This window comes from Chiloscyllium plagiosum, chromosome 15 (assembly GCF_004010195.1).
Source record: "Chiloscyllium plagiosum isolate BGI_BamShark_2017 chromosome 15, ASM401019v2, whole genome shotgun sequence".
NCBI lineage: Eukaryota > Metazoa > Chordata > Chondrichthyes > Orectolobiformes > Hemiscylliidae > Chiloscyllium > Chiloscyllium plagiosum.
In genome coordinates this window covers 44,582,055-44,597,573 of record NC_057724.1, presented here as the reverse complement: position 1 = coordinate 44,597,573, position 15,519 = coordinate 44,582,055, and the positions used below count along the sequence as shown (strand labels likewise).

The 15,519-nt window shown below is 40.3% G+C and overlaps 1 protein-coding gene across 1 annotated transcript in view; it reads right to left on the bottom strand.

The window, feature by feature from the left end:
- Nucleotides 1-5,216: 5,216 nt before the first annotated feature.
- The window catches only part of LOC122557268 (cysteine and histidine-rich domain-containing protein 1-like), a 53,252-nt gene continuing 42,949 nt past the window's right edge, over nt 5,217-15,519 (bottom strand). Inside the window, exons 11-12 of the mRNA XM_043704788.1 lie at nt 10,579-10,641; nt 5,217-5,735 (exon numbers count right to left, since the gene is read on the bottom strand). Coding sequence (XP_043560723.1) covers nt 5,451-5,735; nt 10,579-10,641 — 348 coding nt within the window. The 3' untranslated portion in view covers nt 5,217-5,450. The remainder of the gene's footprint in view (nt 5,736-10,578; nt 10,642-15,519) is intronic.

Here is a 15,519-nt window from a genome sequence, read left to right as displayed (position 1 = left end):
GCTGTGCGGTATTCTCAAAAAACCTCCCAGTCTTCAGATTTTATTACAAATTCTGAAAACTTTATCAGTCTTTTCATTTAATCTTATACCATCCATAACTTGGTTTAGGAGTCATGGTGGATTGACCTTTTTTTCAGTTTTTGCTTTTTGAAGGAATATATGTGTGTTGGAAATCACAAAACAGTTCTTTAACAACCAAACGTTGCATATGTATTTTCCTAGTTTAATGTATTTTCCAAATCCATCTCAGCCAATTCATGTCATGCTTTTGTTTTCCTCATTCAAATTTAACACCCTCAACCAAACTGAACTAGTTCACTATCAAATGTAATGCAAATTTCTGTCATTTTGTATTACTCATCCCCTAAAAGTTGTTTTACAACAATAGTATTAATCAGCCCTTTAAGAATACATAATGCCAGATCTCAGTTGACTGACTGGATTGCTGGTTTACGATGCAATGTGATGCTAACAGCAAATGTTCAATTTCTGCATTGGCTGAAGTTGCCAGGAAGGTTTCTCCTTTTCAACCTCTCCCCTTGCCTGAGGCATGGTGAACCTCAACCTCAACCTGAACTACCATCAGTTGTGTCTCTCTCATTAGAGAGCAGCCCTATGGTCTGTTAAGACAACAGTGACTTTGTTTTACACTAGATCTAAATTTAGTCTGATATTCAACATGCTGCACTAGAAAAGTGTCCCCAAGACACCCCAGAAACCCTTCCTGCGCAGCTATATTGCTCAGTTGGCTTACTTGGTCTTAATGCAGATTATATTCGCCAATGATGTTCATGTTACACATTCCTCTCATCTCTTAATTAACACCTTGCCCCACACCACCATTACATAGAACATAGAACATAGAACAATACAGCACAGAACAGGCCCTTCGGCCCACGATGTTGTGCCGAACTTCTAACCTAGATTAAGTACCCATCCATGTACCTATCCAAATGCCGCATAAAGGTCTAAACCTCTATCAAGTCACCCCTCATCCTTCGCCGTTCCAACGAGAAAAGGCCGAGAACTCTCAACCTATCCTCGTACGACTTCCTCTCCATTCCAGGCAACATCCTGGTAAATCTTCTCTGCACCCTCTCCAAAGCTTCCACATCTTTCCTATAGTGAGGCGACCAGAACTGCACACAGTACTCCAACTGTGGCCTAACCAAAGTCCTGTACAGCTGCAACATCAAAATTTGGTATGTCAATAACAGCAAACAAAATCTGTTATACCTTGCTGATGTTTAGCTCCACCCAACAGATTCCACACATTGTTCTTCTGATCTGAGATCCATCCTTCCTTAATGTACCGGTTCCATCTCTTATTTTCAGTGCAACTCTACCACCTTTTCCTCCTTGCCTGCCTCTCTTAAATGTTGAGTATTCGGTCCCCAGCAATGCAGCCATGCTGCTGTAATGGCAATTTGATTAACCCATTTACCTCTATTTGTAGCTTTAGATCATCTACCTTCTTGCAATGCAGTAAAGAGCAGTGCCCTTAACTGTCCTTTTGTAATCATTGTACATTCAAAGCAGCTTTGTTTCTCTTGTTTCCATGGCTGTTTTTCTGCTTCCTCATTCCAATTTAACTCCCTGCTAATTTAGGTTACCCATTCCTGTTTACATTTCCCCAAAATATCTAGTTTAAAACCATCACCAACAGTATTAGCAAATTTCTCTGTGAGAATATCAGTTCCAGTCCTGGTACAACACAACCCATTTAGTTTGGAGTTGCGCAAGTTCCAAAACCCAGAGCTCAAGCTTGTGCAGCTGGTGAAACTTCCTGCAGATGTTTGTCTGGGACATGTGGACTGTCCATGATGTAATACAGACAGTAAATGTACACTTGTCTTGTTCCAGCTGACCTGCAATTCTGTAACTCTTAAAAACTATTTGTTAACTGTTCGCCAAGCTGGAAATTTTTGTTGCAAACGTTTTGTCCCCTGTCTAGGTGACATCCTCAGTGCATGGGAGCCTCCTGTGAAGCGCTTCTGTGGTGTTTCCTCCGGCATTTATAGTGGCCTGTCCCTGCCGCTTCCGGTTGTCAGTTTCAGCTGTCCGCTGTAGTAGCCGATATATTGGGTCCAGGTCGATGTGTTTGGTGATGGAGTTTGTGGATGAGTGCCATGCTTCTAGGAATTCCCTGGCTGTTCTTTGTTTGGCTTGCCCTATAATGGTAGTGTTGTCCCAGTCGAATTTATAGGCCACTATAAATGCCGGAGGAAACACCACAGAAGCTTCACAAGAGGCTCCCAAGCACTGAGGATGTCACCTAGACAGGGGACGAAACGTTTGCAACAAAAATTTCCAGCTCGGCGAACAGAACCACAACAACGAGCACCCGAGCTACAAATCTTCTCCCAAACTTTGAACTATTTGTTAACCTTAGAATAAATATAAACTAATTATACAAACTTGCTAGTAAAAATTTACATATTAATTATATTTTCTTTATTTACATTATATTATTTTATTTTGTTTTGACTAAACTAAACTTCCCCTTGATTTGGAGGTGCCGGTGTTGAAGTGGGGTGGACAAAGTCAAAAATCACACAACACCAGGTTATAGTCAAACAGGTGTATTTGGAAGCACTAGCTTTCGAAGCACTGCTCCCGCGTCAGGTGATTGTGGAGTAAAAGATCATAAGACACGGAATTTATAGCAAAAATTTACATTGTCATGCAACTGAAATTATATATTGAAAAAGACCTGGATTGTTTGTTAAGTCTGTCATCTTTTAAAATGACCATGTTGGTTTCAGCTCTGGTTCTTGTTTCTTCAGCCAATGAAAGCACTTCCTACCTATCAATTCTGTCCAGACACTCATGATATTGAATCTTTACACGGAGTCTCCTCTCAAATCTTCACTTTTCCAAGGAGAACAACCCAAGTTTCTCCAATCTATCCATCTAACTGAAGTTCCTCATCTCTGGAGCATTCTTGTCAAATCACTTGTGGCACTCTTTCTAATGATTTTTCATCCTTGCTGAGGTGTGGTGCCTGGATCTGGAATGTAAAACTCTAGATGCAGCTGAATCCGTATTTCACATGGGTTTCTCATAAATTGGTTGCTATTGTATTCAATGGGTGGAATTTTCCCAGCAGTATAATGATATGAGTAGTGGTAGGAAAGTTGGGGGAAATGACACGAATGAAATATTGAGGCTTTTGGCATTGAGAAATAAATTCCAATTTTCCCTTGAGGTTTCAATGGCTAGATGAGAATCTCACTTGTAAGAGATGAGGACCCTACTTGCGTGCATAAAGACCTCAATTAGCTAATCTCTCATTTTTATACTGGTTGGCATTCTCCCAGGTATGTTAGAAACCAGATGACACCAATTCCTGACTTGTAATTTGGAGTGGTTACCTGGTATTAGCAGCTTATCAGCATCTCTTCTGAGCCTCGATGTTGGCCATGAGAACATACACCATGGCAGCCCTTCATCCACAGACTTCGATATTTTACAGATCCCCACCCTCAACAGATACAGTTCGGCACTTCGGTGTTGCTCTTTGAAGTCTCAGCTGTACAAAGAGTATTATGGGTTAGTCCGAGATGTATTTTTGTCGTAGCCTGTTGTTACTGAGTGGTTACCTGGCAGTTTTGAACATTTGCAATTTGCAAATCACAATATTCTGCTACTTTATTCTACAGTTGGTATGCTACAACGATGTTTCTTCAATACGAATTAGCTTAACACAATTGAAGAACTTAGACCATTGTTTGTAGAACGTGAACTTTCCTGACCTGCATTGGCTAAAATGCGATCCCGGCCCCATTAGTTTAAATGGTGTGGCTATTGTGCGATTTTCTTATAATGCAAGATTGCATGAGGACAGAACTATCGTGCTATATCAGAGCCGATTTGTACTACTATATTATGGTTACTAACTATCCAATGAGCAATTGCTTCCAAAACTTGTAACAGTGTAAAATATTAGATGTGATTCTGCAGTTGGAGAACATTTGCTGGATAATCCAACTGCAAAGAATTCTACTGAACCAAATTAGGATTGCCAGTGAGGCTGGCAGTGAGATGCACTGTGTATACTGGAAGCTACATATGTGAATACAGAGTCCTGGTCTTTGCAGACAAAGTCAACATACACCGTGTCTGTTTGAACTTAATAGGGTGACAGGGCAAAGCTTTCATAAGAGTCAAATTGCCTGGTTTAAAATTTAAGCAAAACCTGAGAGTTAATTGTCAATCTTAATGAACTGGTTCATGAATTGGAGATTTTTTTTAAAATTAAGAATCAGAGGAGGATTTGATGGGTGTTCAAAATTATCAATGGTTTTGTTTGAAAGTAGTTATTCCTCCTTTTACTTAATGGAAAAAAGGTCAGTAGCGAGTGGAGACAGATTTAAGATGATTCACAAAAGAAACACATTCAACAAGAGAAAACGAATTAAATTGCTCTGAGATGTGATCTGGAATACACTGACTGAAAGGCTAATGGAACAAGATTTAATAGCAAAGTTCAAAAGATAACTGGATAAATGTTTGAAGGAAAATATTTAGTTATGGGAAAAGTGCAGAAAGTGAGATTAAATTGTTCCAAAACATAGGATGGTTTGAGTGGCCTCCTTCATTGATGCTGTATACTTTGATTCTATGAATAGATGGTGATTGTTTACACCCAAGTATCATGCAAAATTCTTAATTACTAAGATAATTGCCTCAATTGAAAGAGACAACACATTAATTGCATAAGTAAAGTTGAGGTTGATAATGTGCCAGTCTAAATGTATTCCTTGACACTCTAGTTCATCCTGCCTGCAGCATTATCTTAGATCTTTGAATTTTCTAATATATCTGTTCTTCACCACTAATTCCCTCTTCTTCTACTGGCCTAATTTGACATAAGATTACAACCTAGGCTCCCATTTTATTGATGACCCTTTAACACATTGTAAACTCCCCATTTTTTCCCTGGATGGCATACTTGCAAATCCGCTTGATTTTCTTTGCATTTCATTCCCTTAACAATTGAGCACAAATGTCAAACATCTTCACTTCTTACAGTTCACAATTCTTTTCTATGTCTATTTTGAGTCATCAGGACAGAAATAAATTTTCTCCTTTTAAGTTTTTCATTATCATACTAGTCTATTTGATAAGATATTGATACTGGTAACTGGTTGGTATTTTCATACTGTTGTGGCATTACAATGAGCACAATTAAAGTCAGATGAAAATGCCAGAAATGCTGTCATTGAAAAATCGTTTATTTTCAACCTGCAGTCTTTTACATTTTGCGATGATACATGTATCACATGATGGTCCACACTGTAAACTAAGTTCCAGAAGTTCTTGATTGTAAGACAGTCTCCTTCTAAAATAATCTAATAGACCACATCAGACAAATGAAATTGCACAATAGCGGTCTTTCACTATTCGTATTGTGGAGTCTTAAATGCTACTCAACATTAAATGCATCATTAATCAAATTCCTCATCAGTATCAGAAAGTCCTAAACTGTCATCGGATTCATCATCCTCTAAAGGTGGTGGTTCATCTCCCATGTAGAGTTCTTTATGCTCCTGGATTAAAGGTTTACTTTCTTTATCTTTTTCTTCCTTTCCATTCTTTTCTCTCTGTTCCTTATCTTCAACTTTGAGAGGTGGCAATTCAAGTTTGGCCCAGGTCACAGGATCCATTTTTTTAAGGTTAATTTCCACTTTTGTTGGGCCCATATTGACACAGCTTTTTTCTACATCAACAACCTAAAGAAAGGAGTGAATTTAAATCAGAATTACTCTTTTCCAAAGTCTTGCTCAATGGCTGCTCTGAAGCTGATTGCATCCAAGGCAATTTCAAATGCTGTAGTAAAAACTTTTCTCCTATACACAACTGTTGCCAAATATTTTCTCATTAAAAATACTGCTACTTTAGGAATCTTTACTTGCAGTGCAGAGAGCATCCTCTACTGGCCAGTTATAAATTAGTACTGAACAATCTCAGCCATCTGAATTTGAACTGGTTCACTTCAGAAGTGTTTATGTAACAATTATTAATAATAAGCGTTATATTTTTTGCCGTGTTTTTCCATTTAACACTTAAAAGCCTTTAAATCTTTGCATGTCTCTGATTCGGCTGCCACGAGGATTTTCTTACCTACAATAAAACAAATCCTAATTTTATGACCATGACAACAATATTTTCTCTTTGTATGAGTCAAAAATCTAATCCGCAACTGGAAATGAAATGTTTTGAAATTCTATTATGGTGCATTGGTAACATCCGAACCCTGCACCAGAGCTGTGTAATGACATTACTGAGCAGCTTGATTTAAACAAGTAGGTTAAATCTTTTTAAAAATGAAATCCTGTTACGCAATATCAGTTACAGATATGTTTAATGCTTTTATAAGATACTCTTCTACCTGCTATGGAGCTGGTGGCTTTTCTCTGAAATTAGCAGTAGCAGCGTCAATTTGCATTTAAATAAACCTTTAACATACATAAAATCCCAAAGGCAGTCACAGAAGCGTAATTGGAGAACTTAATTTGACAGCTGAAATAACTTTTTGAAGGAGTTCCCAAAGGTTTGATCAAGAAGGGTCTTAAATAAGATGTGCAAATTTAATTTTGGTTGTTTTCCAACCAAACTGCTGATAGCAAATTGGCAGAGTTGGATTACGAACTGCAAAAACACAACTAGGATGCAGATAATCTAAAACGTGGCAAACACAGTGGGTACAGGATACTAGATTGGCATGGGCAAATAGGAAGATGCAGCTGACAGCAGATGCAAATCTGGCCTGGGGGAATAGAGGCAGTACGGGAACAGCCTGAGCCTGAACAAAAGTGGCAGATAATGGACCATGGGTGGGAATGGACTGGTGGCCTGGGACCTGAAAGCTGAGGTCTGTAATAACAGAAATAAAAGTGCCAGTTTTTGTTACATGGAAGCAAAAAACTGGAGATAGTATGGAAGAACAGGGTCATGGAATAACTGCCAAATTAAGCAGGCAAAGGTGAATTAATAAAAGAAAATTAATTAAAAAGCAAGAAATAGAAATAAAATTTGTACTCTTCGAGGCAGGAAAGTGGAATTACTAAACTTTACTAGGTTTGAGCAGCAATTTTAGAGTCACAAAAAGGAAAAAGAAATTGAAGAAATGCACTTATATAACTTCTTTAACCTCAGGAGTTCCCAAAGTATTTCAAAGCTAATAAAATACTTTGGAGTGCAATCAGCATTGTTATATAAGCAAATGCAAAAGCCAACCTGTGCACGTCAAGGTCCCATGAAAACTAATAATGTAAGTAACTAGATAATCTATTTTCGTTATCTTATTTCCGGAGGATTCTGGGTAATCCAATATGGAGGACGGCAAAAATTTCTGGCTTTAACAGCTGCTCCTTTTTGTTTGAGGTATTTCAGGTGTTGGAGGTGATTTCCTCAAATTCTAGGAGCAGCAATTACTGTTTTATATGCTATTGTATTGTTTTGGAAGTTTGGAAAAAAAAGTCAAAACAACAGCAGTTTTAAAAGGGAGAAGAACTGACAATGGACATTTAAAAGGCATTTGGATGGGTATATGAATAGGAAGGGTTTGGAGGGATATGGGCCGGGTGTTGGCAGGCGGGACTAGATTGGCTTGGGATATCTGGTCGGCATGGACGAGTTGGACTGAAGGGTATTTCCATGCGGTACATCTCTATGACTCGATGAATAAGATGCCTGTGGTGCATTCCCCTCTGATCCAGAAGCTCTTGCTTCATGTCCCACTTAATGGTCAAGAAAAGTGTGTTCATAATATGATCAAACAGGTCATTCACAAAGTTGTAATTCCCTCTGACATTCCAATGGCCAGGGGTTAACAGCTGGAGAGTTTACGGGTTAGTTGTGTGATGGAATGAGCTCTAGCATCTCGATGTAAGTGTTGGTTGCCACAGGAACTTGAACTGTTTGAGTGAGTCAAACTGATTGATTCACATTGAACCCAATGCTGTTGGCATCATTGGCAATGCCTATTCTGATCTAGTGACCTTGGAGACCTTGGGATCTTTTACATGCAGCTGAAAAGCAAATGGTGCCTGAGTTAAATCCTTCAGCTGAACAAAGTGACTCAATTTCACAGTACAGTATTGCCTTTAATTGACAGCTTGCATTATTTGCTGAAGTCTCTTGAATGAGCTTAAAGTCACAAACTCCTGACATAGAGATTAGAAGACACCATAAATATTAAGTAGAATGTAATACTGAATATGGACAAGTTAGTTATAATTATAGAGTAATAAAGTTATAGTCATAGTTATAAAGCTAATGATAAACTGCCAAAGATCTAGCAAATTGTTACACTGTAAGTGAATGTGTTCAGTCATTGGACATACTGCATGAATCAATTTCCCATAATATTAAACATGGGACTTGTAAATCTAAGCTTTGAGATATAAGAACTATAAATTAATATGGTGCACAAATAAAATTTTCAGTTTGAGACTGTGTTTTAATCTGGTGTTCAGTCAATAGTTTTCTCTGGTGGAATTGGATCCATTAGAAATTGGGTTGAAACTGTCCAAATGCATAAAACATCTCAAGCCCTCACACGACAGACTGATGTCCATCACCCTCCCATTTAAATTAAGCCAGGTTCCATACGTGGAAAAAATGGTGATAATTTTCTTTCAGACTAAGATAAGTGACTAAACAGCAAGTAACTTATTACCTGCTTCCCCAAGGAGAGTGATGGAATATTTTGCATTTGCCTGGATGAATATAGCTCCAGAAATACAGGAAGCTTGACACCATCCAGGACAAAGCTGGCCACTTGATTGGCATCTCATTCAGCACTTTTACTTGAATCCTCCAACACTGCTACACATTGGCAGCAGTGTATACCACATATAACAAACACTGCAACAATTCTTCAAGCTCCTTTTGAAAATACCTTCCCAATCTGTGACATCTAACATCTAGAAGAACAGGGACAGTATATACATGGGAATGGCATCACCTGCAGATTCACCTCTAAACCACTCGCCATCCTGACTTGGAATTGTATCATCACTTTTGCTGGGTCAAATTCCTAGAACTCCCTCCCCAGCAGCTTAGGAGTCATCTGCACCACAGGGGCTGCAGCGGTTCAAAAAAGCAGTTCTGCATCACCTTCCAAAGGGGCTATTAGGGAATGATAAGAATCACAGAATCTCTACAGTGTAGAAACAGGCCATTTGGCCTAACAAGTCCATACCGATCGTCCGTACAGTAACCCACCTAGACCCATTCCCCTACCCTGTTACTTCTATATTTTCCCCTGACTAATGCACCTAACCTACACATCACTGAGCATTATGGGCAATTTAGCATGGCCAATTCACCTGACCTGCACATCTTTGGACTGTGGGAGGAAATCCATGCAGACACTAGGAAAATGTACAAATTCCACACAGACAGTCACCTGAGGTTAGAATTGAACCTGGGTCCCTGACGCTGTAGGGCAGCAGTGCTAATCACTGAGCAACCGTGCTGCCCTGTCCAAACACTAAGTGTGAAAGCCACTTTTTTTTTTTGAGTGTGGGCTATAAAATAGGATAAGACACTGCTTTAAACAAAGGGACTGTGGAAGAAGATGCAATTTTTAAAAAATGCATTACTGGAACTCCATGTAGATGCAATGTCGGCTTATTCAAGCAGTGAGGGTGAATGCTACACAATTGGCTCCATCAGTGTATATATTCAGGGGAAATCTTGCCAAGTGACATACTTGAGATTGGTTTCCAATCAGGACTAGTTGTGTGTATTCAGAAGCATTCAGCAAAGGAACAATCTTTTGATTGGTTTCTGGGTAGGTGCTTACTACTTTGTGTTTACAAAATACAGTAGAGCCGTTCATCCTGTGAAAGAGTTTTTCCCTCTTCTGTTCTCTCGCTCTGTCATTTTACTTTCATCCCATTAGTTAAACCTACTTGATTGCAATAAATAGGGATTTTCTTATTAATGATGATAACCTGATGTGCATATTCTTGTAGCCAGAATTGAACAATTAGGTAAAATTCAGCAATTTTGTGAGTTAATCAAACTTTCACATTTGTGATAACTCTGGCAATTGGGGAGTTTGATTTTTCAGTTCACACCATTGAAGTCATTAAAAAATTATTACTGATCTACCCAGCAATGCCCATGTCCTGAGAACTAAATTTTATGATTAGGTATTGTTACCACTAGAAGTGAGTTCCAATGACCTACTCACAAGTTTGATGCTCTGGTTTGTACTGAGTTATCTAATCTCAGTAAGGTAGCAATAGCGATGCTAATATTGATGTCCAGACTCTGATACAAAACATGGCCATTTAGAGATTGTGGAAGATATAGAAATTACCACACCCTAGCAAAAGTCAGCAACTCTTAGAGATAAGAGAAAACTGTATTATCACTTTGGAATGATATCACTTCAAAAGTTCAACATGTAAGTTAGCCAAGTACCCATATGTTGTCACATGATCATGTTCTCTAATGTAGCACTCCATTCAGCTGATCAAGAAATCAAAAGCCATGTACCTAATTTGTTACATTTAGATACCATAAGAATTAGTGGGGAAAAAATTGAAAAATACTTACGCCCCACAGATTTAACACTTTGTGAAAAACTTTGTCCTGTTCAAACATGATATGGATAGTTAGCTGTAAAACAAAACAAAAACAACTCAAATATTGTGGTCATCCAGTTTTCCCTTTCTGATTGTAATATTAAAGCTTTTAATTGCAACACAACAAGATTTTGAATATGCATTATTTTTAGTATAAGAAGTGGGAGATCCCCAGGAACTTATCAGGTCTCCTTTGGAACTCTGGGAATCTAGGGAAGTGATTGCTGTGCCCTTGCTCAGATACTTGTATCATCAATTGGCTAATGTGGTGCCACTATTTAAGATAGATGCTAAGGAAACCACCGCCAATGATTTGGGGGGCATGGTAGCTCAGTGGTTTGCACTGCAGGCTCACAGCGCCAGAGATCCAGGTTCAATTCCAGCCTTGTTTGCACATTCTCCCTGTGTCTGCGTGGGTTTCTGCTGGGTGCTCTGGTTTCTCCCACATTGCAAACATGTGCAGGTTAGGTGAACTGGCCATGCTAAATTGTCCATAGTGTTCAGGGTATGTGTAGGTTAGGTGCATTAGTCAGGGGAAAATGTAATAGGGCAGGGGAATGGGTCTGGGTGGGATATTCTTTGAAGGGTCGGTGTAGACTTGTTGGGCCAAATGGTCTGCTTCCACACTGTAAGGATTCTTTGAAAAGCCTGGGAACCATGGGACTGGTGAACCTGACATTGACAGTCAGCAAGTTGTTGGAGGGAATCCTGAGGGACAGGATGTGCAAGAATTTGGAAAGGAAGGGACTGATTGGGGATAGTCAACATGGCTTTGTATGTGAGAAATCATGTCTCACTAACTTAATTGAGTTTTTTGAAGAAGTAACAGAGGATTTATGAGGACAGAATGGTGGATGTGATCTAAATGGGCTTCAGTAAGGTGTTCGACATAGTTCCTCATGGTGGGCTGGTTAGCTTACATGGAAAACATGGAGAACTAGCCATTTGGATATAGAACTGGCTTGAAGGTAGAAAACAGAGGGTGGTGGTGGAGGGTTGCTTTTCGGACTGGAGGCTGGTGACCAGCAGTGTGCCACAAGGTTCGATGCTGGGTCCACTGCTTTTTGTCATTTATATGAATGATTTGGATGTGAACATAGGGGTATAGTTCATAAGATTTCAGATGCCACCAAAATTGAAGGTGTAGTGGACAGCAAAGTAGGTTACCTCTGAGTACAACAGAATCTTGATCACATGGATCAATGGGCCAAGGGGTGGCAGATGGAGTTAATTTAGATAAATGTCAAGTGCTGCATTTTGGAAAGGCAAATCCAGACAGGACATACACACTTTATGGTAAGGTCCTGGAGAGTGTTGCTGAGCAAAGAGACCAAAGTAGAGTTGCAGCTAGATAAGATACTGAAGACGACGTTTGGTATGCTTCCTTTATTGGTCAATGCATTGACTGTAGGAGTTGAGAGATCATGTGGCTGTACAGGACATTAGGTAGGTCACTTTTGGAATTTTGTGTGCAATTCTGGTCTCCCTGCTATAGGAAGGACATTGTGAAACTTGAACGGGCTCCGAAAGGATTTCCAAGGATGTTGCCAGGATTGGAGGGTTTGCGCTGTGGGGAGAGGCTGAATAAGCTGGGGCTATTTTCCCTTGAGCATTAGAGGCTGAAGGGTGACTTTATAGATGTATATAAAATCATGAGGGCACAGATAGGGTAAATAGACAAGGTCTTTTCCCTGAGGTCGGAGAGTCCAAAACAAGAGGACAGGTTTAAGGTGAGAGGGAAAAGATTTAAAAGAGATCTCGGGTAAAGTTTTCATGCAGAGGGTGGTGTGTGTGTATGGAATGAGCTGTCAGAGGAAGTGGTAGAGGCTGATACAATTACAACATTTAGAAGGCATCTGGATAGATATATGAATATGAAGGATTTAGAGGGATGTTGACCAAATACTGGCAAGTGGGACTAGATATATCTAGGATATCTGATTGGAATGGATAGGTTGGACCAAAGAATTTGTTTCTATGACTCTACGTGAAACATATTCCTGAGGACTTGGTGGAAATTTGGAGCGTTAATGGTTAAGTCATAGGGATAAATGTACATGTGGGGAAGCAGAACAACAGCAACAGGATGGGGTTGGAACAGGAAGAAAACTTTTTTTAAAAATGCAGCAGTAGTTACCATTTGGCAAGGAGTGATGAAGACAGCATTAAACAAAGACCTGAACAGCTTCTACAATCGCAACAGCATTTGACAGTTTCTGGGAACTCAGTCACGTGATAGAAAGGTAGAAGCAACGTCAGCGTGCTTTTACGTTCTCAACCTTTTTTTTAATGAACGGCCCGGTAAAATGATGGGAATACTGTAAAACACTTACTTTTGCAAAGGGCTGTGTAACAACTCTTACCTAAAAAAACAATCCAGTCGCTGAGGCTTGATCAGGTTGCGTTTCTTTGTTTTTGCCAGTGTTTTCATATGTTCTTCAGACCAGGTCAACTGAATACACTTACCTCTTTGTAACGTTTTTGCGGGATCTTGAAATCTTCAGATAATCCGAAAACCAGATAATCGATACTCGGGTAATCTATATTTGCGACTTTGTCACATCAGATAAACAAATCTACTCAGATACTAATTTAATGGTCCCATCTGGACTTAAATATTTCTATTTCTCATTTCACACCTGACATTGGAAGATATTTTAATACTGCCTCGTTCACACTGAACCATTCTGGTCTATGGTGTTCCAGGATGGCTTTGTTTGGGAGAGGCTGCTACCATAATGGATTAATGCCAGAATTTTAGTCACCACTGTAGAATTAGCACTTTGGATCTGCAACATACATTTGGATAAGGTTATATACTTGCTAAACAGGCAAGACATTGGCCTTCTTATGAAGCCTTTATGGTATGCTGGTTCAGGGCATAACACAATGCTTCATTGTGGCTGATGAGGGTCCAGGAGTACCTGAGTTATAGAGTCATAGAGATATACAGCACGGCAACTGACCTTTTGGTCCAATTTGTCCATTCCGACCAGATATCCTAAATTAATCTCGTCCTATTTGCCCATAGCCCTCTAAACCCTTCCTATTCATGTCCTCTATTTCCAGCACTCTCCACAGATTATTCACTCGTTATTAGTGGATCCCTTGTAGCTCTGATGAATAGTCAAAGACAGTATCGAAGGAAATTACAATATTGACAGCAAGAATAGCAATCTGTCGCACCATTGTGTAGATGGAGAAGAATCTCTGAAGGAGGCAGAGGAGAATGACCAGACCCACACATACCGACCTTGTGGTCATTTTCTCCAGTTCTCCCGTCCACTATATAGATGCAGGCTAAGGATATTCCAAATTCTTATTGCTAAATGGTGCAATCTGCTATAGCATGACTTTACACTCAGAAGGACTGGTTGGCCATCTCATCCAGTGGCTGTCAGGATCACAGATACCCTGAATGTTTATACCAGTGGCTTGTTTCAGGGAGCAATTGGGAACCTGTGAGGTACCTCCCCTCCCCTTCCACAAATCGCAACCCACAGATGTGTTCAGGATATTGCAAATGCCACTTTTTTCAGATTACACCAGTTTAAACCCAGCCCCCATCCTGAGGAGAGTCAAGCAGCCTGGACAGTGGGTTTCTTCAACATTTCTGCCCTCCCCTAAGTGCAGGTCAAAGCTGCACCCATGTTGCTTTGAGAATATCCTATCACCAACCTACAGACTTTATCAACCGATAAGCTTCCCCTCCATTCATTTTCAACTTAGCTGTGAGCAACAATACCAGATCTTGGAGGTCAGCACTAGATACCCTAAATATCAGTGAACTCACAAAAATCTGCATCCTTCCGAGGTCCTTGGCCCATACAGGGATGGCTGCTAGGAGATGACAGATACGCTCCTTAAAACATGATTCAACACTTAGACAAAACTCTTGGTATTTTTAGCTGATCTCACTTTCAACTATCTGGATCATACAGGTCCTCCTCACCATTAAGGAGAAAGCAGCAGTCAGTGAGACAGAGCACTAATATAAAACAGCACTGAAGTTAAGTAGCTTTGCAGGCTTCTGTAAGCATATGGAATCAGAGTGTTGTGCAGTCCCTCACAATAAGCAGCAGGTTGGGAGCAATCCTGGGGCACCTCCTGTTCATCTCTTGGCTCGGAAGACTTGGCTGGTCATCCTGGGGATACTCGATCTTCAAAGTTTACTCAAAATGTCTTGGCCAGATAAAGGCTCAACGCTCTGTGGCTTGAACTTATACAGACACTGAGTTCACAGGCAGGAGGTGATGCAGAAGCTGGTCATCTCAGGAGTGTCCTGATGGAATTTCTGGAGGTTCTGTGTTTGGCCCCTCTCCCTATGGGTGCCTGCCAGCACCGTTCTATCTTCCTAAGAGGAAGGGGCTCCAGGAGTGAGACTGAGGTCCCGCGTCCCTTCTCACCTTACCAGTGATGCTGAGCACCAATAATTAGAAAGATGGAGTATAAGTCTGTGTGCATGTCTGCAGACATTAACTGTCCTGGCCCTAGGTCTCCATGAAGGTAACCAGTCTGTCAATGATGACAGCCAGAGCCAGAACCAGCACAGAACTGGTAGTGTTGGTGGACTCCTCCATCCTTTGATCCAGTATACTGACTGACAGAATGTCTTTGACAAACCTGCCTGTCATTGCTTACCTCTCTGTGCATTTTGACAATGTCATTAATGGCCAAGTGCCAGTGAAAGGGGCTGTTTGTTCCTTGACCAACTGAAGGGGTGTATCAGCATTGTACTCACCAGACTGTGTTCCCGAGTCTAACCTAGAAAGAGAATTCATCAAGACCAAAAGTGTCTCAGCTGATGGAGGGTGCACTGACACCTGCACCCTCTAAGGATTTCTCTTCAAAGGTGGAGCTGAGGGTCTAGGGTGAACGCCTCTTAGAGCATAAGTTCAATATGCTCAATAGC